General features: G+C 41.3%; 1 protein-coding gene across 1 annotated transcript in view; it reads right to left on the reverse strand.

The window, feature by feature from the left end:
- LTK (leukocyte receptor tyrosine kinase) overlaps nt 1-25,982 on the reverse strand; it is a 188,776-nt gene that overhangs the window by 27,105 nt on the left and 135,689 nt on the right. The window contains exons 12-19 of the mRNA XM_066608299.1: nt 24,843-25,020; nt 14,023-14,173; nt 13,085-13,216; nt 9,021-9,177; nt 7,709-7,891; nt 7,472-7,570; nt 6,933-7,082; nt 4,938-5,048 (exon numbers count right to left, since the gene is read on the reverse strand). Of these exons, the coding sequence (XP_066464396.1) occupies nt 4,938-5,048; nt 6,933-7,082; nt 7,472-7,570; nt 7,709-7,891; nt 9,021-9,177; nt 13,085-13,216; nt 14,023-14,173; nt 24,843-25,020 (1,161 nt within the window). The remainder of the gene's footprint in view (nt 1-4,937; nt 5,049-6,932; nt 7,083-7,471; nt 7,571-7,708; nt 7,892-9,020; nt 9,178-13,084; nt 13,217-14,022; nt 14,174-24,842; nt 25,021-25,982) is intronic.

Consider the following 25,982-nt stretch of genomic DNA (forward strand, 5'->3'; position numbering starts at 1 on the left):
GAACGGCTACTGTTAAGTGAATGGAGAGGGCCGTGGGAAGAGTGAGGAGTGAAAACTCCTCCAGCCTCCCTGCCCCTATGCTGGCTGCTCTGTGAGCGGGCCAGTGATACTCGCTCCTGTGTGACAGCACGGGAGCGAGTACACACAGGGACAAGTGCTGGGCCTCGTTTGCTTGACATTTGTCCTGTGTAAATGTGGCTTAACAAACAGGCAGATTACCAACTTCAGTTTTTTTTGTCCTACTAGTGACTACCCAGACACTTTTTTACAGCAATTGCGAAGGGGCCTTTAATCTGCATATATGCCTTTTTTACAGCACTGCAGGTTTAACCCAGAGCAGTTATCCCATGCTGGGAAGAGCCGGGGCTCAATTGTCTAATGACAACCATGATCCTATTCTAGTGGCCAAGAGCAGCGAAACCTCTGTTCTTGACCATTTGACCCATTCTATACCATGAGCAATAATGATTGTGCATATAAGGGGGTGTGATTGGGCTTCACCTGTCACCTATTGGCATGCTGCAATGCGATTTTAAGCTATTTCCATGGAAACGAGAGGGCTAGTAATGGCCTCTGTATCTGCCATGTCCTTGAACTTATCAAACGCTGCCTTCGGCAGAGTCTAGTAGGCTGTGTTTATAGACATAGTATACTGCATTACAGAAGTAATGCAGTGTACTATGCTATCAATCCAATGATTGCATCATCAAGTCCCCTCGAGGAACTACAATGTCAAAAAAGTGCAATAAAGTTTAGTTAAAAAAAAAGTGTAAAATAAAAATACATTTTCCCAACAAAAAAGTTTTTAAATAAAAAACAAAAAGATACACATAATAGGGATCACTACACTCATAATGACCTACATGGTGAACAATGTAAAAAATAATTTAAAAAATGCCACAATTGCTATTTTTCGTCTACCTGCCTCACATAAAATCCAATAAAAAACGATAGTATCAATGAAAACTACAACTCTTCCTGATACAGCTCTGTAGGTAGAAAAATAAAAAAGCTATTGGTCCTGGAATGCGGTGATGCAAATCAAATTTTTTTAAATAAAAAAAAAGTGTTTTTATTGTGTAAAAGTAGTAAAAAAATGTAAGAAAAAACTACATAAATTTGTTCTCACTGTAAATCATATTAACCGGTAGAATAAAAATTAGATGATCTATGCCGCACCGTGAACACCAGAAATTTTTTTTAAAAAAAACCTTGAATTGCTGTTTTTTGCCAATCCCACCTCTCAAAAAGCTGAAAAAAAATTATGAAAAAAGTCATTTCAATGCCAGAATGGAACCAATAAAAAATTTCAGGCTGTCCTGCAAAAAGAAGTCTTTATACAGCTCTGTCAATATATAAGAAAAATGCTATGCGTCTTGCAATGCGGTGACAGAGATACTATTTTACTTAAAAAAGTACAACAGTACTAATGAGTGCAAAAAAGTAGTTACAAAAGTAGTAACACATGAAAAAAACGTACAAGCTTGGTATCGCCATAATCATGTTGATCCAGAGAATATCATTGTAATATTCTTTTTACCGTATAATGATCACTAATAAAACAAAACACGAACAACAATCGTGAAGTTTCTGTTATCTTTTTTATATCACTTCCCCAAAAAAGTTATAAAAGTTTTACAACACAGGATACGTACCCCAAAGTAGGGCCATTAAAAAATACAGCTTAAAAAAAAAAAAACAAGCCCTCACTTGGCTATGTTAAGGAAAAACTTAAAAAGTTATGTCTCTTTCAATACGGTGATGAAAAAACAGGAAAAATAGCTTGGTCATTAAAACAATGTCTGTTTAATGTGCTCAGATGTAAAGCTGCTCACAGTCCAAACTCCAGGAGGTACAGAGGAAAGATTTCCATGGCGGTAGCATGTACGTAGCTACTAGATGAAGGTAAAAGATAGATGGATCCACCACTCATTTCCAGGACTTAGTAAAATGTACAATTTCATCTAGTGAACTCATAGCTATGATTAAGAATAGAGATGAGCGAGTATACTCGCTAAGGCAAACTACTCGAGCGAGTAGTGCCTTATGTGAGTACCTGCCCGCTCGTCTCCAGAGATTCAGGTGCCGGAGGAGGGCGGGGAGCGTCGGGGGAGAGCAAGGAGAAAGGGGGGGGGGGAATCTCTCTCTCACTCTCTCCCCCCCCCCTGCTCCCCCCTGCTCACTCCCGCAACTCACCTCTCACCCGCGCCGGCAGCCGAATCTTTAGAGACGAGCGGGCAGGTACTCGCATACGGCACTACTCGCTCGAGTAGTTTGCTTTAGTGAGTACGCTCGCTCATCTCTAATTAAGAACCATGTTTTATAAGGTTTGAAATGCGTAAGTAACTGTCAAGAGTGATGGCATTTACTAGATATAGTAAAATTGTAAATTTTACTAATTCCTGGAGATGAGTGCTGGATCTAACTTCACCCACTACCTAACCTAATAAATATATGGGAAGTATAGTGGATATGCATTTTCATTGACTATGATACTGATACCCTATCTAAACCCTCCCCTCTCTGCTCCTATGAGTATGTCATCCACGGATCACAGGAAGTCTTGTGCATTTGAGTTTACTAACTTTTAGCACATTGAATTTGCCCAAAAAAGGGATTTATAATCTGTGCATGTGGCCGGTTAGCGATCTCACAGGCGCAAAATCTGCTGATGACGTACTCATGGGAGCAAAGAGGGGCAGGTTTACAAAAAAACCTCAAGCCAGCAGAAATGGTTCGGCCCACCCAGTAGACCAGCCTGCATAATTTGCATGTGATGCCAGAATTTTATAAACGCCAATTATTCAGATATTGGGATCCATACGTTTTTGAAACAACTGTAGATCAGTATTCTATTGCTGGGCTTGATTTAGTATGGTGAAAAGTCATGAAAGGTTCGCTTTAAACATAGAAATACATTAATTATATCAACTATTTTGGGACTGACTCTATTTCGTATTATACCACTGTTCTTATGGAGACCGATTATCACATCACCATATAAATCCATATAACACATACAGAGGTATTTATTTTAACCGGTCTATTAAATGCAATTTATGTTGCACATTAACATTCCTATGTAAGTCATGCTGTGTACATAAATTGATTTTGAAATACTAGTCATCTGTTCACAAATACATTGTCCTCAATTATTAGCATGGATGTTATATTGATTTTGACCTCAAGGAATAGAATTAATCGATCCCTTTGCCATCCAGGAAATCGGTGGGGAATACAGAAAGCCAATACACTGAGGTCTTCAGCTTCTATGAGCTTGGTTCACTATCATTATGAGAAGACAGTGGGAGTCTGGATCTATGTGTGTCTGGGAGGCAGCATGAGGTATGAGATCTAGCACTGAGCTATCACATGAAAACCCATGGATCTAACCTTTCAGCATTTCATTAGATAATGCATTTTTAGGGAAGCTTTTATACAGACAAAAGACTATCTGTATTGCCAATACAATTCCCAAGTCCATCTTAACGGTCAATGCTTTTTAACTCGAAAAGCAGCTTTTCATTGATCTTAGAAGTAGAGAAAATATTTAATTGAATAACATAAATATACGTGTGTTTTCCATATATTGTTGACACGCTAAAGCAAACTCCTCTTTTGCTCAAGGGATATTTTGGTTTACTTCGCTTATGCTGGTATGGAAGAAATTTCTTCCCTCGTTCCATAGAAAACAAAACTTAAAATTCGACTGTCTTTCCTTTACCAGATTGGACAGAGTTGGACTGTCCCACCATCTCTAGAGGTTCTAAGTTTCGATAGTTGGCTCCAATGGTCCAGCAGAAGACAACCCCATCTAGAGGTGACTTTGGAGCCAATTCCCTGCCAGTGGGATCTATTTCTTATGGGATGATTCAGAAATAACGTATCTGGCTTTATTGATTTATATGCAGATTTTCCATATAGTTGGCCCTGATAATAATTCCCAATCTGACATTGGGTTGATAGTCTTCCACATCCTCGAGAGACTTCATACTGCTTCTCTGCATAGAAAGCCCTTTGAATGTTGGAATAATTTTTCATGTGTGAATTAAAACTGATAGTAACATTATGTCAAACTGAAATTTCAGCTGTTCTTAGGGCCCATTTAGACACGACGATTATAGCTCAAAATTTGGTCAAAAGAGATCTTTTGAGCGATAATCGTGTACATTTACACGGCAAGATGATCGCTCAAAAATCGCTCAGACAGCAGTTTAAATGACAGTTTTCAGCGTTCACTTTGCATAAGTGTGTAAATGAAGACTCAGGCTGTATGAAGAAGACAAGCGGGACCGCTATCTTCTGCATACAGCTGTTGTCTTCTCAGAGCACACAGCTGGTATACAGCTGAGCACTCCGAGCAGGGTATGCAGAACACAGCTGGAGTGCTGTCTTCTGCATACCTCTGCTGTTTTCACGGAGCACTCAGCTGGTATACAGTTAAACGCTCTGAGCAGGTTATGCAGAATACAGCTGGAGAGCTGCCTTCTGCATACTGCTGCTGTGTTCACAGAGTGCTCGGCTGGTATCTAGTTGGAGCGCTGTCTTTTGCAGACTTCTGCTGTGTTATCCGAGCGGGATACCAGCTGAAACAATAGTATCAGCGGTATCCCGCTGAGAACTCAGCGTGCGGTCCTGATAAGACTCATCGTTGTCTTTTAGCTTGCTGAAAGACAACGATGAGCTGATTGTTAACGAAATTTGCATGATGACCGTGCGTTTAGACCCAACGATTCTCGCTCAAAAGACAGCTTTGAGCGAATTTTGATTGAGAATCGTTTGGTCTAAATGAGCCTTTAGTGAGCAGCAACAGTCAAACTTCTTAAAAGAAAGTATGGTACTAAGATCAAATACTTTTAAAGGAATTGCTAACCGATACTCCCGTAAAGCAAACTGATAACATATAACTAAAATTCACTTTGTGAAAGTAGACCTACCAAATGACAGGCTTCCACAAGCAAAGATCACTCCAAGAATTACTGTTGCAATGAGAACAGCTAGAATTAGTGGAAGTGAGAGTTGTCTCTCTGGAATGGTTCCTTTAGGTCCTAAAAGAAGACAATAATTATCTTTAATGTCCATTCTAGAACAGTAAGTAATGTGTTTCAGTTTATTTTGAGATAATCCACAAAGTAACTGCCGTTATTGTGCACTGAATAACTTAAAACATAGGTTTCACCTACACAGTGATTCACTGATATGTCAATTATCAAATTACTGTATATCTATTTATACACTGGCATGCCGAAAGTCATGGGATAACAGTGTGTAAATAGATTCTGAAGTGGAGTTACCTCAGGTGATGCTTGGGAACGCCCACACCTGTATAAGAGTTATCTTTTGAGTGATGTTGAACACTGACCAGAGTGCTTATGGCAAGGTGACGTGAATTATCAGAGTTCGAATGAGGCATGATAGTGGGTGTCAGAAGGATGGAATTTTCCATTTCCAAAGTTGTGCAGGCATTAAATTGTCCATAGTGTCACATGTGCACCAGTAATACGTCATTGAAGGAATTACCATTCACAGTAAACAGCACAGTAACCATCCACGGATACTTAATGATTGTAGCTGATGGCTTCTGGCTAGATTATCCGTGCAAACAGACAAATGACTCGTAGAAATCACATTCAATGTATGAGGTCCCACGTGTATATACCACAGGTCAGTCCAGTGTTCTTTAGTTTCCATGGAATATGGGAGCAGAAGTGCCACCAGGGTGCCTCTATTAACTCCACAATACCAGACACAGCACCTCACCTGGACTCTTGAGCTTGCTAACTGGACTGTAGAGGACTGGCAACATGTGGTGTGGTCCAATAAGTCACAGCATCAGTGGTTTCAGGCTGTAGGGTAGGGTTAAGTCATGGAACCCAAGTTGTCAACCAGTCACTGTGCAGGCTGGTGGTGGTTCCATACTGGTGTGGTGTGTTTTTATGGCATGGGTTGGGTCCACAGTCTAAACACATCATTTACCAGTGCTTGCTATGTTTCACTGCTTGATGACCATTTGTAGCCCTTCATTGACTTCATATATCCCCACAATGATGGGATATTCCAGTAGGATAATGCACTGTGTCATCGGGCCCAAGTTGTCCAGAATTGGTTTGATGATCCTTTTTGGGGAGTTTTCTTATGAATGTTGTGGCCTGCACAATAGCTCAATATGACCACAATTAAGCATTTATAGGATGTGGTAGAGAGGTCCATTTGCACCCGAGATCCTGCACCTACAAACATCACGGATCTGTGGTGGCTATCCAGACGGCACTGCTCAACATCCCTCCAAACATCTTCCGTCCACTTGTCGAATCAATGTCAATTGGATAGCATATCAGTGTATGCAGGAGCAATCCATTTTCCTATCAGCCTGCCAGCAGGCACACATTATTAGTACTGGTGCAAGTCAAAAAAGTGAAAAAGTAAAAAAAAACCACGCTCTAGGACTATGAGAGAAATCTCATGACCCATGGGTCTAATGGTTAAATAACCGTATTTATTTAGGATCACTTATGCAACGCATTTCGGCGCACTTCGACGCCTTTTTTCAAGCTTCTGCAGAGGGCTCCTAACCTCTGAGACATCTCTCCAGGGCACCTGGATCACGAGATGAAGAGATATACTGATACGCAGGCTTGGACACTAGGTACCAGTGGGTTCCCCATCCAGGAGTTCCACTGTGTACCAGGTGAGTGGATATCCTTCCATTACTTGAAATTAATACTATATGGCGCTGGTACATGTCTACGCATTTTCTCCTGGTGCAAGTGGCGTCCTCCCATACACCTAGCACCTGGGGCTCATGCTCCGCCACCTCCGCTTAGCTACACACCAGCAGTCTATGTAAAGCTGTATCTATACTTGTGCAATTCCAACTTAAGTGCAATTCCCTTTAAAATAAATATTTATGGTTATAAATATAAATGTTTTACCTATACATGTGACATTATCACTTCCCAGCATGGTGCCGTGCTCACAAAGACACACAACTCTCCGCTCATTGTCTTTCTTACAGTTTCCAGATTTACAATGGTTGCAGTTCAAAAACAGCTCGATGAACACTTCCCCATCGTTCTCCATTGCTGTGTGAATAGAAAAAGAGTTATAGGGTAAGTATATATCTTCTCAACAAGCAAACTACTAACTGAAAAGTTGGTGTCTTGAAGTATGTCTGTCCCTTTTCTTCAAGACAGTGCTGTCTTCTGGACACCACATTTTGTTTCCAGGGTCTGATGTGACATTACCGGTAATTCTTCCCTTAAGGATTGTTACACTTATTTGTAAACACTTGCAGACATGTAACCATCCTCATTATAGGGTCTATTCCTACAAATATGTGGGCATCATATATTATGAACATCCAAAACAGATCATACAGTCATGAAGCCAATGAGGCCAGACACTCAAAGTCATGCATTCTGATGAATATCACTTATCTGTTCATGTTAAAAAAATAAAAAAGTGATCTCACCAGCCAAGGGCTGAAGAAACATTTCTCCAGATGGATTTATGAATGAAACCCCATCCTGGCCATCAGCAGATATATCATCCTCCTGGGAAGCATCTCCTCCTATAAATAAAAATACTATAGGTGAATATCTGCACAATACTTTCCATGCATAAGGTCATAAAATGCATTGCTGTCACATTTCTATTTATGTGACCAATATATAATAATATCTGCACATACTTTATACTATATTATTACCTTGGTACCCTCCACCTCCACCTCCAGAAGTACACGGCCCTCCTCCACCACCAAAACCTCCATACGTCTCCCACTGAAGGCTGGTTCTTGCCTGGTAGCATGACTGCCCCCCTTCTGCACCTTCAAGAAGAGATTTTCCAGCCCATGGCAGCTGAGTAACATCATTCCAGCCACCGCCTCCACCTATAGACAGGGAAAGTTATGGCATAAAACACTTGTCTATCTTATCAACAATGTAAATGGAAACAAATGAAGTGGATCTGTCTGAAGATACAATATGGCGTTGCACTGATTAAGTATATCTACAGTTTGTGTTGTACAACAAAATATATAGGACTAAATGGAAATGTAATAAAAGTGAGTTGTCTGTAAATGGTTTTTTTCTAAGCTTTTTAAGAAGAATGTGGTTATCATATTTATAAAAAGGATTAGTGATGTAGATACAGCAGATGTAGAAATTGCAATTCAGGCCCTGATAAGTCCCCAAATACGCCTCTGCCCTATTAGGAGGTCAGTAATACTATTTTGGCATTGGGTCCAAGAACATCATGATGAAAGCTATCCACCGATTCTCCAAAGGCACGAAAAATAGTGGCAGCATCAAGGGTGTAAAGTAAAAATCAAGAACTCTTTATTGCTTCATGTTATAAAAAGGCGCTCGATAAACCAATCACAGGCATTCAATAATGTCATCCACTGAATGGCTGTAAATGATCGAGCGCCATCTGTGATTGGCTGGCGCTCGATCCAATCACAGCGCTTACCTACACAGCGTTGACAACAGGGGAATTTAAAGCTGAGCAGGGAGAGGACAGTGGGGAGAATTCCCAAGCAGCTTACTGCACCGTCGGGGAGAATATCGCGCTGGGGACACAGACGCAGGCTGGGAGGTGAGTATTGCGGGTTTTTTGTTGTTGTTTTTTTTTTACCTTACTCGAGTATAAGCCGAGGGGTTTTTTTTCAGCATAAAAAATGTGCTGAAAAACTAGGCTTATACTCGAGTATATATGGTAATTGGAAAACCCCTTTAATCTGTGCAGAGTTTTACAGTTTGATTAAAGAACAAAAAGTATGTGTTCTTCAGCCTTGGACATGTCAGCAGATATTAGTAACCTAAGCCAAGAGCAGCGCTACAATATTGACAGTGCTCTTTTTTTCTATAGTCCTTTTGGTTGGTCCAATTATAAGCTCTGTAATTGTTCTTGGGTTACTAAAATCTGCTAACGGGTTCCCTTTAAGGACATATTAATTGTGAATAATATAGCAAAGGTAATGACACAGTATTTTGGAATCGACTACGGTATTCCAGTACCTGCTGTTCCGCTTTTTCCACTGAGCCCAGGAATTGCCATATTTCTTTCAAAAGCCTCTAGTTGTTCAAAGTCGGATGAATCATCTGGATATTCTAAGTAAGCTTTTCCTCCTCCTCCTGCTCCGGCCAATAACGGTATAAACACACCATTTACTTCCTTCAATAGGAAAAACAACATAAATCACATATCAAATAAAATTTCCTCTTATGGCCATCATTCTCATTAGACCTAATTAACTAGAGTGCTGCATGGCATAAGTACGAATAATCAGAAAGAGAAAGTTACCTCTAGGAACTGCGCAAGGATTTCCCATCCTCATAAAACTGCAACTAATACATTTTTATATTTTTATCTCTAGAATAGACAAGAAAGCTTTCAGACCTTCCAAGAGCTTTAAGCACAACATGTAAAGATACAAATAAAGTAAATGATTACAGGTTGTATGGCACATATAGGACCCGGAAGCAAAATACGCTAAAACCAACATGTAAACACACGTTAAGGCCTTGGTCACACGGGCGATTTTCCATGCGACATGCGCATGCGTCCGGCGATCTTAGAGAACCATTGCTTTGCAATGGTATTGGACACATGAGCGCTTTTTATGCGCTCGTCCGATAAATTATAGAACAGAAAGCGCAGATCGCACCTATCTGCGATTCCTGTTCTCTTCTCTATATGCGCTCAATGGGGCCGGCGGCAGCAGACATGTATGCCGTTTTTTTGCATGTCATTAAATACATATATAGCAATGCCTATGACATGTCAAGCGAACTGTTTCAGTCTGTCATGATGAGCTTCTATTTAATATGATGGTCCGCAATGAATTGCTTTGCTTTATAAAGTATATTATTCATACATTTATTGATATACTACTAGATGAATTGTCTGTGACATATACATGAATTAATAAGTAAGTTGCCTCAAGTCCTTTAAGTTTGTAATTATCTCACCACATTTTCCACCATGTTTATTAAGATATCCATCTTTGTATCGTCCTACTATGTATACTCTATATGCAAATAGACATGTGTCGGTTCTTGCAGGAGGAACGAACCATGGTAATCAATTTAAGATAGTTAATGCAGGGGTTAACACATGTGTTTTTAATCAATTAATTATATGTTAAGCTTTTTTAAAGGTCTGTGTAATGTTTGTTAGTTAGAGGTGAGCAAGGTTCTATGTGAACCGAAACGCATACTCTGTCTGTTATGAGCACAAGTTTATTGGAGTAAAAGCAAGGTTTTTTCTCACAAAAGCCGGACTCCTGCATATGGAATATGTGTGTCTCCTTAAGGCCGCCTGCAGACGAGCGGGTCGGATCCGGCAGCGAGAATTCCCGCCGCGCGATCCGACCCGAGCGCCTGCAGGGACGAGCGCGTACTCACCCGCGCCTGGCGGCCCCGGCTCTTTCATGTGCCGGCTGCCGCGCAGCCGGCGCATGCGCAGACCGGAGCCGGCGGCCGGGTGAGTGCGTGCCCCGCAGAAGATTAGGACATGCCGCGGTTTGTTTGCCGCGCGAGATTTCACGCGGCCAAACCGCGGCCGTCTGCATAGGAGTGCGTATTGTAATGCACTCCTATGCAGACTTTCAGCGGCGGAAATCCCGCGGGAAATCCCGCGGCGGGATTTCCGCTCGTGTGCAGGCGGCCTAAAAATATAAGCCCTTCCCTGAAATTCATCCAGAAATGTGTAAAAACAAAAAAAAAAAAATATACTCATCTGGTCCCGGCAGACGGAGTTCAGCCGCGGCCGGCAGTTCTCCTGAACTGCTCTGAGTAGTATTCAGCAGCCGGGGATTTAAAATCCCCGCCTGCTGAATGAGCTGCCTCTGATTGGTCACAGCCTCACCAATCAGAGGCAGCTCTCACTTACCCATTCATGAATTCATGAATGGGTGAGTGAGTGCTGCCTCTGATTGGCTCAGCTGTCATTCAAAATCACACGATTTTCTCGCAATGCGACAGTGCTACAAATCGCATGTATGTGAAGCCCAAGCTTTCCAATGGGTTCTTTCACTTCTGCAGGGATTTGCATTGAAGAATCATGCCTGTTTGTAATGCAGTGATGCCTGAGGGCCCGTAGATCTCAAGCATCCAATATTGCCTGTCCGTCTTGTCCCTTGTGCACACAAATTTCTCCAGATTCTCTGAATCTTTTGATGATATTATTTACTGTAGATGGTGGGATAGTCAAAGTCTTCACAATTTTACGGTAAAGCCTCATTCACACGAGCGTGGTTTACACGCTGTTGCAGCAGCATGTAAACTACATTTCTATAGCAACCAATAGGTTGCTATGGAAGCGCTCACACTAAGCTTTTTTACCAGCGCAGAATCTGTGCTGGTAAAAAAGATAAGATAGCGAGTGCTAACTCGCCTTTTAGCTCCGTGCTGCGGCACTGTCCATGGTGCTGACCACAGGCTGCTATCAGAGCCGCGGCAGCACTCTGCTTGCAGCACGGACATCTGAGCTCCGGAGCAGCTAATTCACCGCAGAATTCCTGCATGTCAGCAGCGTGGTTTACACACTGCTGTAGCAATGTGTAAACCACGCTCATGTGAACGAGGCCTAAAGAACATTTTTCTGAATTTATTCCATTATTTTTAGAGGCAGATTTTCACAGATTGGTGAATCTCTGACCAGCTTTGCTTTTAAGAGACCCTGCCTCTCTAACTTGCTCTTTTTCTACACAGTCATGTGACTTAGTAGAAAATTGCCCCTACAGCTGTTTTTCATTAGTACCACTTACTTTTCCAGCCTTTTGCTAACCTTCTCCCAACTTTCTGAGATGTGTTGCTGCCATCAATTTCTAAATGAGTTAATTTTTTTTTATTGAAATGGAAAAATATCTTACTTTCACCTTCTGATGTGTGTTTTATGTTCTACTGTGAATATAATATTGTTAAATGAGATTTCAAAATCATTGCATTATTTTTTGCTTTACATTTGTTTACATTTTACACAGCGTCTCAACTTTTTTGGAATTGAGGTTGTAGACATTCATTGTCAAAAAATCAAGCAACTAGAAGGAGTTGTTGGAATCAAATGAAACTTTATATGTGCGATTGTAATGTTGATATAAGTAAATGATTACAATATCAGAGCAAAAGGAGAATTTATTGCGGGAAACTGAACACTTGAATGGAGGCTCTAGTACCCTGTTGTATCACCTCTTGCTTAGATGGGAGATGTGATACATGTGGGCATGGAGGCATACAGGCTCTGTATGATGTCCTGTGGCGTATCGGTCCATATTTGCTGTAGCTGAGCCTCTAGATCATAGAAACTTGTAGGTTGTCGAAGTTGGCATCCCAGATGGTCCCATACATGTTCTATTGGTGATAAATCTGGTGACCGGGCAGCCATAGAAGTGTGGCAATGTTGTGGGGACATTCCTGTGACACCCATGTGTGTGCAGCTGAGCATTATCCTGCTAGAAAATGCCTCTTGGAAGCTGTCATGAAAGACAACACAGCAAAGGCAGAATGGAGGTGCACACCCCTTGGTCTCCAGACACAAACATGGTCTTTGTCAGTGCCCAAACTAAACCTGGATTCGTCACTGAAGACAACCCAGTTCCACATTATAGCAGTTCAGTATCATTGTTCATGACAGCAGTGCAACCAAAGGAGATGGTTAGTTGCTGTCAAAAGCAGAAGACATAATGGACACCATGAGAACAAATATCCTTCAGCAATGCGCCTGGAAATGGTTCCGACAGATACAGGGCCTTTAACAATGATGCCACTTGTCTCTGAATGGTAGACAACTAATAAATTTGAGCTACTTGTGACTTTCCAGTAATCATACAGCCCTCTCTATTCATGTTCTGTCGAGGGCATCCTGAGCCCAGTTGCCTTTCTGTACCCTCACACATCCACTGGTCCCAACACCTCCTAGCAGTCTGGTCAGAATGGCCCAGGTGGCCGGCAATTCGTCACTACGACCATCCAGTTGCAGCAAAACAACAACTCCTTCTAGGTGCTTGATTTTTGTTTAACAGAGTGTATATTCATAGTATTCATTCACTTTATAAACGTTAAAGAAATAATCTTCTCACCTTGAATATATAGGTAGCGCCCCCACCTCCGCCTCCTCCTCCAGCCCAGTCCAAGAGTGTTTTCTTCTCTCTGTATTCATCCTCAATGATGGTGGACTCTCCCATACATATTTCTTGGGTCTTATTATTTTTCTAGGACATTAAAAGCTCATTAATTTAATTCTTGTTGTGTATATGGCACAGTATATACGGTGCAATATTGCACAGAGATTGCCACAATTTATATCAGTCCCTGTCCCAAAATGTAATTTCCTTAGAAATAAAAAGAATGACATAAAAAGACCACATACTGCACCCAACTAGTCTGCCCTTATATTTTCTCTTAGCATAGAAATTTATTAATCCCAGACATGTTTAACTTCACTTACTGATGATTTTCCAACCCCAACGCTGGACATTTGTTCCAAGCATCTACTACTCCTTAAGTAAAATAATATTTTCTGACATTGCTTCTGATCTTCCCCCAACTAATCTGAGATTGAACGCAGGACCCCATAGTGCTGCAAGACAACAGTCCTAACCACTGAGCCGCCATGCATAACAATTATATATCAATGGAGCGTTCAGAATTAGCAATCAGGCATAATTGTATACAGGGTTATATGTTAAATATGCGTCTGCTTCCAGAACCTAAATATCTCAAACATGCTTCTAATCTAGTTCCAGCTGCACAACAGATTTAGTTTTCCATTTCCACTGTAAATTGCTGTTGGTGCCTTGCAGCTCTGTTACTGAATCTTCCATGGTTTAAATTGATGTATGGAGCTTTTTCATTTACAATTCATCTTGATAAGGAAAACCGATGAAATATGTCTGGTGTGGAACAGATGCTAATACTGAATGACAGATCTAATGTTTAGGAAGGAAAACCTCTATAGTATTGGTTCCTCTCCAGCTATAGAATTGTTCTCCCTATAACCTGTTAAATGAATACTTACCCCAGGGCATGCGTCTTCTCCTTGCTGGCCAACGAGGATATAAAGAAGCTCGTCTTTCTGCAGGTGAAACACGCCAGATGTGAAGATCCCATGACGGCGTTTGTTGTGGTTCTTGGCGCCCTTACCACCTGCTGCACCGTATACAGATATTCTGAAATAAGAAGAGTGCCATGATATGAGACTGACATCACTAAGCCCAAAAGAATTTCCAATTAGCCCATCAAGAGTCACATTAAAATTGGAAAAAAAACATCAAATGTCAATTTATTGCAGATTTTGCATTCATATCTTGTGCAAATATATTTATTTAACTCATACATCTCAAGTCCATTTTTACCCTTAGTGACATAATTAATTAAGTCTTAAGAGCCAGTAAATCATTTCCCCTATTTCGTATACATATGATGTACAGAATTACTTTTATTAACTTTTTGTAGGGACAATGGGAAAAAAAAGTTATTTCACCAGTGTTTTTTTATTTATTCTTACGGCGTTCACCATGTGCTATGAATATTATGTCGAAGGCATTCTCAGGTTACCAAACAACATCCCTTTAGTAATAGTCAAATAATAAACAGAGGTATACTAAGGCCCTCTGTCCACAGCTGTTGCGAAATATCGCCAGCAATATTCCACCACGGGGGACGAGTGGTAGCGCTGACAGGTCTCAGCGGTAAACCCATTTGACAGATAGGCTCACTGCGGGCACATCGTCGCAAATCGCGGCATGCCGCGATTTAGATCCCGCGAGCGGAGAATCGCTATGCTTCTCTGCTTGTGGACGCCGCGGCTGTGCTTTCCAAAGTGACGCAATGGAAAGCTTCACACAGTGTAATCCACTGGCGATTCACGCCCATGGACATGCAGCCTTAACCTTCCAACGTCGCTGGGATCCAACACTGCAGTACCACATTGGTCTGGGCACAGGTGACGGCTGCAGCGGAGCACCACGATGCCAGGAAATTTTTTTTTACAGTATGACTTGTAGTTTTCATTGGTAGCATTTGAGGTACATTCAACCTTTTGATTACTATCTATTTCCATTTTGGGAAAATGAAATTAACAAAAATTAGCTATTTTGACATTGCTTTTATAAGTTTTTTCCACAGTGTAATGTTTCATAGTACAGGTTGTAATGAATGTGGCAACACTATTTTTCTTTCAATATTTAACGAATTATGTAAGGGGAAAATAAACATTTACGTTTTTTGACTGCGGCATCTGCAGGGTTAAACGACTTAGAGAAGTGCTTATCTTTTCACTCCTTTTCTGGGGTAAAAGAGACCCCAATATGTGACAGTCATAGAGCAAATACATTCCCTGTTTGATCATGGGGTTTTGGGGGTGATAAGATAAACAAAAATCCATGTTACCCTTCCCTGGGACACGGGCACAGACATGAGAATCACCGATGTTTCTCTACTGCCCCCCTTCTGCTCTTACACACAGGCTGACCTTGCAACTGTAAATTCAGTATTTCCACTCTCAATTTAAATGGCTGTTGCACCAGTTCTATTGTGGCTACAGGCATGCTTTTGGTCTTATTTTAAAGTCAATAGCAAAGCTGTAAAATTAATCAAAAAGTATGTCTATAGCTTTGATAAAGCCATTTGAAATAGAGTAAAGTCTATTTATCTATTTAACTCTAATATCCTTTTCCTGTGGAATGAACAGAGCTCGGGATAATCTGTAGGGGGGTAAAGTAGGGTTCTCACTAATAAGATCCCCCACCAACCTCGAGAATGAGGGTCCTGTGTCCCCTTCTTCCTGTTACTGTGGCGGTTGGTTCTCCAACCTGCAGTGACACAAAACTGAATGGAGTGCTGGCCTTGCATGTGTGGTCGCTGCTCCTTTCATTTCAATAGGGCTGACATAAATTGTCAAGCATTTGTTCTTGGGTATCTTTGGCAGCCCCTATTGAAAGTGAATGGAGGGGCACCGCACATGTGCAACTGCCACTCAGTTCAATCTGTTCCTCATTGCAGGGGGTTCAGTAAGCCTTTATGGAGGACGAGGGGATGCTTGGGATACTTGTTCTTGGGACTGTTGAAGAGACCACCACCGATCATAAAATTATTCCCTATCCTAAGGATAAGGGGTAAGTTTATTTAAATTTTGGGATGATCCTTTTGATAAATGAAATATATTGCCAAATAGAAAGTGGGGCAATAAATACACTTCTCTACAACATTAGTATTTTAGGGTTTTGAACTAATTGCTCGTATTCCACTGCTATAAATCCCAAGCATTACCTGCAGCTGCTAACATGAGTCTAGTGCAGAGGTTCCCAAAGTGGTCTATATGGACCCCAAGGGTCGATGTTGAAAAAATTTGGGGGTGCACGAGATGTAAATGGGGATCCACGTGAGCGGACTCCATCTAGGCATGTCATCATCAACATGTAGGTGTTCTGTAAATGGCATAATACACCTTACACAGATTGTGCGCTTTCACTGGAAAAACTCCTATTAAAACCTAACTTTAAATGATAAATAATAAAATATAAAAACGTGCGGCTTGTAACGACAGACAACATAAATAGGAGTCAACATTGACAGGCACCTAATATGGTAGATGAAAAAGGCACATCTAATGGTCCAGGTAATAGTTCCTATGTATAGATAAGGGGGACCAAAATGATATGCCCAAAGTAGTGCCTGCCTGCCCGTATCCTAAAGGCATATAGGCTTGTCCACTAGAAGGAACAACTATGGACAAAAATAGAGAGGGTACTCGTAGGGGAAAAAAGGACCCAAACAATGTAAAGTCTCTGTAGGCTTTGGTATGGAAGGGATTAGCCAGATATAGAGCTATAATATATATATAGACTCTAAGTAAATATTGGATCTGGGTAATTCCTACAAAGGTCAAGAATTTGGTTCAATAAACAGATTATCGAGTGGTACTATGGCTCAGCGCGTTTCTGTTGCGTGAGCGACTCATCAGGAGCCCGTAAAGCGAATTAACCTTAGATTTGACTGATGTAAGCAAATAGGGTGTATGACTGACCAATAGACCCTAGGATTGTCCCAAGGATACTTAAAAAACAACAAGGACAATGCCCAGTAAATACTAGGCAGTCCAATTGATTCTAAAAGTAGCCTAGTAATTACTTAGGATCAGTCAGGGACAATGCCCACAAAAGCTGCCAGGGTGCAGTTCTCTAGGTGGGTTCTATTTATGCATAAAGCATTACATATGTCAGCCTATGGGCATAATTAGCCCCAAAATATTAATAGGTGGCATATGAAGAGTCCAGCACTCTCCACGAAAGATAGGGAGATCTTTGCGAATGTAGCCAAAGTTGTTGTCAATAGTAGCAAATCCTAGCGAGCAAAGAGTGTTAGTAAGAAAACCAAAATAATAAACTCAGAGCCTCTAGTAGCACCTCCAGCCCAGAAGGTAGGCTGGAGGTATATGGAGCAAGTGAGACACATTCTGTCTTATACAGCCACATTCTGTCTAATGACGCTCCTCAGGGGGTTGGTACCCCTTTATCCAATCAGGAAGGACCATCACCGCCCCTCCAATTTATGACATGCAAGCTCTGATAAAAAACATGAATCCAGTATGATGGGGGAGGGGAAATAAACCACCTTATGCAAGAAAGTTTTTGATAGCTTTTCCATCTTCATACCTCGTGGAAAGGGGTTTTAGCGCCATCGCCAATCTTCTTACGAAAAAAAGAAATCATTTGCGAATCACTGGACTTGGAGATTTGAGACTATACCTCACTAATTTGAAGCCAAATATTGAACCATTGATATCAGAGCATCCGGCTTATCCCATCCATTAACATTATTTCTGTAGAATTTTATGTAAGAGTTTTACTACGTTCTGATTTAATTTCATCCCAAATCCAAATATTTACTTGCATTTTGTGTCTTTTTAATAAAGATCTGAATAAGAATTGCACATGTTTCTTTTTTTTACAATTGTCCATTCTACGAAAAACCCTATCTAAGGCCAGTTGTGCATGACCGGGTCAGATTCCAGATGTGGGAGCCCGCAGCGGAATCCGAGCCTGCGCCCGCAGGTCGGATAGCTTCCATTGACTTCAATGGAAGCTGTGCGCGCAGAATCCGCACAAAAATAGAAAATGCGACTTTTCCTCCACGAGCGGAAAATAGCAAAATCAGACGCTCGCTCCGGATTTTGCAATGCAAATATACCCGTGTGCAGCTTGCCTTAGTAACCAGCACTGTGTCAGCTGTGACTTTAATAAGTTAAGGAAAATTCAATATTAGGGCTCCTTCCCATGGATAGATTTCCGCCGCGTAATTCGCGGCGGAAATCCGCTGCATTGCCCGCAGCTATTAGGTTCTATTGAACCTAATAGCTCAGGGCACACGCTGCGGAATTCCACTGCGGAATTCCGCACCGTGAAATCTCCCATCCTCACCCGCGGCATGCTCTATTTGCCCCGGGTGTACGCACGGACGGCTTCCATTGCAGTCAATGGAAGCCGTCCGTCACGCTATCTTATGCTGTAGCACAGTGGAAGATAGCATGAAACCGCTTCCCCGCCTACCGCCACCGCGTCATATGACGCGTCTGGCCGCATCATGTGACAGGGTGCGCGTGTCATGTGACGTGGCTGGCGTGTCACATGACGCTGCGGCGTGTCACGCTGAAGCGTCATGCGGGAGCAAGGACGCCGTATCTGCAGGTAAGTTTGCGTGTCTCTGAGGGGCGCCGTGAGGGGCTCTGCGGCGGAGACTGTCACGGCCCTGTGCAGCCGGCCTTATGCTGGCAAGGGGTCTACGGAAAACGAAAAAATCAGCAAGTAGTCTACAATGACTCTATTTTTTTTTTATCTATGATGATTCTGTTTATTTTGTTGCACCAAGAATTATCTTCAGCACAATAAATGAGTAGCAGGACAGGGATAAGTCAATTTTTAAAAATTCTCATGTGTCTATAAGCATGCATTTAGGTCATTAATCATGAGAGCTAGCATTGCAGGCGCCCTAGTGCTACTTTATCAAAATAATGTCACTGTTGTTTCTATTACATCATCTGAAGTTAATTTTGAAACTTGTCCATCTACTGTAAATTACTTGCAGGCATTGAGAGGATGATAGTGTAAGCTTTTAGCAGGCAGCTAGTGATTTGAATACCCTTTACAATTTGGGTAAGACTTCTCATAAGATGCACATGCTGATATCTCCAAGTACCATTGACACCTGTACTTGCCATAGGTACAGCATCTATCTCTACTATTGCTAATCTATGTTTCCTTGACAAAATGATCAAAGGGACGCTCCAGCAAGAACTGATTCTGTGCATTATGTCTGCAGTTCCAGACACCAGCTCACCACATGGATATACCCCCCACCGGCTTCACCATCAGGTGCAGGGACACCATCAATGCCAGTAGAAACTAAACTCCAGTACTTCTGTGGATTCCAGCATTAAATCAGCATTTTATTTAAATATCTTGCAACTGCTGTGAATAAGAACTGTGTTCGAAATGTAAAAGAGTGATTTTGGAAGATGTTTTGAATTCATGACATTTAACCCCTTAGTGACTGTTTACACCTTAATGACCAACCCATTTTTCTGTTTTTTATTATGGGCCTTCCAGGAGACATAACTTTTTAATTTTTCCGTCAGCATAGCTATATGAGGGCTTGTTTTTCGCAGGACAAGTATTTTTTAATGACATCATTTTTGGATACATATAAAGTATTGTATAACTTTTATTGAATTTTTTTAGGACTATTGGGGGATAAAAATGTTTATTTTGCTTTTTAGATTTCATTTTTATGGCTTTCAGCATGCAAAAAAACTAATGTGATGACATTACTCTCTAGGTCAGCACGATTCAGGTGATAGCAAGTCTATATAGTTTTTTTGTTTTGCTGTTTTTGCACACACAAAAAAATTTTTTTTTAAATTTGCTTTTGAGTTGCCGCATTCTAAGAACCGTAGCATTTTTATTTTTCCATCCACGGAGCTCTATGTGTCTAGTTCTTTGTGGCATGAACTCTAGTCTTCATTTATCCAATTTTTTTACATTTCATATTTTTCTACAAACCAGATTATCAAAATCTGCAATTCTGGCATGTTTTTAATTTTTACTTTTAACAGCTTTTACCATGGAGTATACGTAAATAATATGTTAAATTAATTCTGCAGGCCAGTATGATTATGTCAACACCAAATTTACATAGTTTTTTTTTCTTGCAACTTTTTTTAGACTTTAAAACAATGTATTTTTTTGTTTATCGCTGCATTCAAAGACCCCTAACATTTTTCTTTTTTCGTCAATGGTGATGTCAGCTCACAGCCACAGTGAAGGATCAGGGAGTTTCTCTCATTGCTTTCAATGGGGAAAACTTGGATCACATCATTCCACGTACACCTAGCACGTGGTGCGAAGTTGCCACCGGCTCCATTGAAAGCAATGGGTGATGCGAGGGCACGCCCAAAGCTAGGACGCAACACGATTTCCTTCTTGCATCGCAGTGCCATGGGATACGGGAAAAATTTGCTCATGTGTGTGACCCCTTTCCAAAGAATGGGGTTCACATGCGTACAAGATTTGTGCGTCTTACAATGCACAAATTGCGCACGATTTTCTCGGTCATGTGAAAATGGCCTAAAACACATGTCAGTTTTGCATCTGTGAACATATCCTGAAGGCTTTTTTATATGAGCGAGAAAGAGAAAGCCTTTTAGGAAACCCTGTATCCAAAATGGGATTGGAAAGGGTTAATTTACACAGGAGTTTTTCCTCGGCAGCAGTTCTGCGAGAAGGAAATATTACCGCATGTCCAATTTTTCTGCAATATCACAGAAAACTTGCCCATTATTTGCTATGAGTAAATTAAAAACCACATTGGATTCACATGAAACTCGCATGTGATTTTTAATTTATCTTCCATTGAAACAACATGTGATTTTGACGCACGTGAAAGAAACACATCTACCACAATGTGATTTTCTCGCAAAAACGCATTACAGTCACATAGGAATCGTGGGTCAGAGTTTCTCTGACAGATATTGCACTCGCCTGTGTAAATCTGGCCCAATGGTGACTTCACACGGAGCGTATCTCCTGCGGGCCATCCGCTGCGGAAAAGCTACAGCAAATGCGCAGTGACTAGGTTTATTTTGCCAAGTATATTATCGCGGATCTGTTGCAAGTTTTAACTCTTTTAAGGGTTGAAAACGTCAGTATAATTCCACAGCATAAACAGGTGGGATATGTTAACCCAGCGGAATCACAAAGGAATTTTCTGCATCAAATTCCACCTAAAAAAAACATATCGAAATCCGTGGATTTCTGCTGCAGATCTGCACGCTGATTTTACCCTGTCAATGGACAAAATGCGCATGCAGATCCACAGCAAAACCCACAGAAAGCTGTGTTATTTCATGTAGATTTTTCAGGCAGAATTTGCAGCAAAAAATTTGGCTGCGATTCCACCATGTCACTATACCCATATGCTGCAAATCTGGGGAGAAAATCTTCCGCTGCATCTGAAAGAGATTTTCGAGGGTGCTTCATACATAGTCTATTTGCTGCAGATTTTGGTGCAGATCCACAACAGATTTCACACCCTTTTTGACAGTTCAAACTTCACGCTATTGTGTACAAGTAAAGAAAAAAAAAAGCAAAGAAAAAATTTTTTTTTTTTTCAATGGGACTTTCTAATGTTAAAAATTGCATTGCACGAAAATTGCAAAAGCACAAACTTGCGATTTTAGTTTCATAAAGGCCCATTGAAAAAAATTGCAGCAATATCACAGCGATAAAAGAAAAGTGGGTAGAAGCCCTTAGGGTGCAATATTTCTTTATCTTTAACAGCAGTTGCTGCTGTCTTCATCATTGCCCAGCTATTGCTGCTACTCAATTACTTTGGGATGTATCAGCTCCCAAGTGTTCATGCTAAGCAAAGGCATTTCAGCATAACTGGACAGTAGTATTATGTGGCAGAACCAAACAGCCTTTACATCATGTGCGGCATGTAATACCAGTGCCCAGTGGTTCCAGCTCCGCTGTGCTTTGTATGATGTATGAACATAGTATCTTTGAAAGTGTGTACATTGTAAGTGTATATGTAGGATTACATGTATGTAGTTAGGATAGTGCATTCATGTACAGTACTAGATAATAGTACATATGCAAACACTATCAAAAATAATTGGACACCTGAGCAGGAATCAAAAGTAGTGTATATATATATATATATATATTAATACTTAGTGGGGCTCCTTTGGTCCTAACAACAACAGATATTCTCTGGGGCATACTTTCTACTAACGTGCGATACACTTCAACTGGTTGTCAGGTTGTGCTGCTGGGTTCTGTTGTTCTATATGGGTTTCCAGTAGCTAAGCTTCACAGGTGAGGGGTTAATTGAGCTGTGAATGGACTTCTCCAGCCAGCCAACCCCCCTGGTCTGCTGCTCATATATACAAGCCCCTCTGGCTAGAGGAGGCTGGGTTTCCTTTCTCCCTACTTTTGTTTGCATGTTTGTTCTGTGTTGTGTGTGAACAGTGATGTATTTGTTGGATCTGCACAGGTGGCCAGACTAGGTGTATGTACAGTCCTGTTCTGTCTTGCATGCAAATTCCTGGAGTGTTGGTGTGAGCTGTGTTCTGTCCTGCTGTGGATCGTTTGCCATCTAGGGGGAGGTAGGTACCTAGGTTCTAGTGTGGGGCCGTCCCTGTTGGGACCATCACCCTGCATGTAGGCAGGTTTTACGTGGTAGTTGTCTTGTGAGAGTAGGGACCTGCAAGACAATGAGGACCCTTGAAGTTGGCTCGTAGGATTAAATGTCTTGGCCAATTCACAAACCAATACCTTGTACTTTCATAACTATTCCATCTGGTTATTTGTGCAGGTATGCTTGGTGTGCGTTTTGGTCATCAATTCAGTTCTGTTGGAGGTATAGGTAGGTGGAGCAGGTTGGAACCTCTATCCTGCGTGAAAGCTTTTCACATTCAGCTAAGTACTAGTTATTTTTCCTTTTGCTTTGCTTAGTCTTTTGTCAGTTTCTTGTGGTGAAAGTACATCTTTCTAGGTGTTATGTCAGGGATAGTCAGGCCCTAGGTGAAGACCATAGGGCTGTCTTTACCAGGATGCCTACCCCGTGTTTAGGCTCAGGTGCTACATTCCCCTGATTTGCTTAGGGACAGATTTTTCCATTTATCATGCCTGGAGTGGTTTAATCTGTTTCAGTATAGTATAGTGTGTGCTTTTTGCGTTTTTGTGTGAGCGCCACTCTATTTTTGTGCTGGGCCCTCCATTTATCCTCCAAACATCTGGTGAGTTTTCTAAAAGAAGATGTGTTAGCCTACCTACAATGGTGCAAAGAGAATGGTCATTGGACTGCTGAACAATGGAAGAACATTCTATGGAGTAACAAATCTCGCTATTCCATCTTCAGATCAGATGGACATACCTGGGTGTGGATTACACCTGGGGAATGCCTTCTGTCTGAGTGTGCTGTACCAACAGTTAAGTATATATGCGCGTAAAAATGCCTGTGTGACTGAGCCCTCATTCAGATGACCGATATTTAGCCATATAAAAACATTGCAATGGAAAAGATAGAACATCGCTGACCGGATATGGTGGCTGATTTTACACGTTGGAGGAAAAGATAGGTCTTGCTCTATATTTTGGCTGATATTCGCTGGTGGCTCCCATAGGCTTCTATGGGAGCTGCCGAAAAAGGGAGGGAGAGGGAGTTTAGCAGCATCCAACGCTGTGAAAACATGGCAGCTGGCTCTTTTCAAATATTAAAAGTAGCTGCAAGGATTTCAGGCCGACCGAGGGTTTTCTGGGCTGCGGCATATATACGCTGCAGCCACTCGTGTGAATGGGCGAGAAAACACAAATTTTGGCCGCAACTTGGTCATCGCTTTTTACCGTGCATGTGTTTTTCGCCCGCGATGCAGTCAGCATAAAGACGCCTCGCCCATGTGAAAGTGGCCTAACTAAATCTGGGTGTATTTAGTGTGTAAAGGAGCAACTTCGATCCAAGAGGTTATTTCAAGGCACATGAGAGGAATTTATGTAATTTTGAAAATTTTTGTATGCATTAAGTTTTCAGAGTGCTCAAATTGTGATGTGGGCCTCAGACCATATCTCACCTGCTTCTCATCACTATTAGATCATCTTTAATAAGTATCTATTTGTACATACAAGCCTAATATTTCACATCTGTTTTTAAATTCTTAGCTTGTCAAGTTCTTCCTCGGTGTACATAATAATTTTAAGAACTGTGGAAAACACGTTAAAAAAAAAAAAGTTAAAATCAGCCATATCGTCAGCTTGTAGATACAGTGGCAAGAAAATGTAAGTGAACCATTTGGAGTCTTTTGGATTTCTGCATTGCTTACTAATATAATGTAGTCAGGTTGTTATCTAAGTCACAACTACAGACACTAACTAGGGCTGCTTTCACATCTGTGCTTGGGATTGAGTTTTTCTCCTTAATTCAGGGAGCAAAATAGGGGAATCCCTTGGCCGAACAGGTCCAGAGGCGAATAGACTCTATTGACTATAATGGGGTCCATTCATGTTCGGCTCAGCTGCCTGGCATTTTACTGGAAGAAAAAGCACAGCATGCAGCGCTATTTCTTCTGGTATTTTGTGACGGATCTTCAACAGAACCTCTGAACGGTACAGATGTGAACCCGGTCTTAAACTAATAACACACAGCACATTGAGTAAATCTCCATAGTGCAGGGAGAAACTGCAAGTCAATCTGTAATTCCAAGAGGTTCATTTACATTTTCTTGCAACTGTAAGCAGACCTTGAACTGTTCTGCCATATATCAGTGATGGTGTCTCTACTCACGTGTAAACTCTGGTAAGTGGAACTCTCCACATCTGCACTCCTTTAAGAGGACCCTGGTTTCCAACAACCACAGAAATGTTCTTGTGGCGGTATGCGTTGTTACATAGCGCCTGTGTTGGACCATTAGGTCCTCTGGCACCACACGTTGAAAATCTCCAATGCATTTCTGCCTCATCTTCTGTGTAAAGACAATAAATAAAAGATTACTTGTGTAAATAAAAATATACAGCATTACCTAAATGGCTATGGAAAAGGGGCAGTTGAAATCTGATCGGTGGCTAAATCCAATGTTTTACTTCTTTGTAAATAGTCCCCACCGTACTTTTCTTCAGGATATACAACACAACATATAAACTATTGTATCATTGTTAACAAGACAATAAGAAAATAATGAAATACATGACAACTTGTCTTCTTATTTCAGCACTACCCATTGCTTCTCTGTTTATACACTGACATGGCAAAAAGAACTAATATTGTGTAGGACCCCCTCAAGCCTGGTGAAATGCAGCAGCTTAACATGGCATCTATTCCACAAGTGGATGGAACATGCGTGGAGGGATGTGGAACTATGCCGTCTGTATAGCCACCCACAGACATGGCACAGCGCCCGTCCCATAGTCACATGACGGCCCTACGTATGACATGGTGAAGTCAGCAGCAATTGCGTCCGCAACTACACGCCCCATGTGAGCGCTGTAGCGCTACGTCTGCATGTGATGCAGCTGGAAGTGAGTACTTCACTACAAAACTATTTAAACTTGTTATCTGTATGTAATACTGTATACACTGGCTTAAAAAAGGTGCTTTAAAGCACCGAAACGCGTTGCCTTGGATGTTCCCCATCCAAGAGGAACATACAAGCTCCAAGCAGATGTTTGGTTTCAGCTTTTTGGTCCTGCAAAGCTACTAAGCTGTCTACATCCACCGAGGTCTAAGCTTATAACTAAAGTGTAACCATGAGGAATTCACCTTCCAAAAGCCAAGTTTCTCTGCAAGTATAGAAATGTGGATGAAACGAATCCCACGTATTGATTAATATTACTTGTTTTCAGTTTTGCTCAGACATTGCCGTGATTATTGATTACTTAGCACTGTCTGACGAGTCAAAGATGTGCAGTTGTGTAAAAGAAAATAGGT

The sequence above is a fragment of the Eleutherodactylus coqui genome, chromosome 6 (genome assembly GCF_035609145.1).
Source record: "Eleutherodactylus coqui strain aEleCoq1 chromosome 6, aEleCoq1.hap1, whole genome shotgun sequence".
In the NCBI taxonomy this organism is placed as follows: domain Eukaryota; kingdom Metazoa; phylum Chordata; class Amphibia; order Anura; family Eleutherodactylidae; genus Eleutherodactylus; species Eleutherodactylus coqui.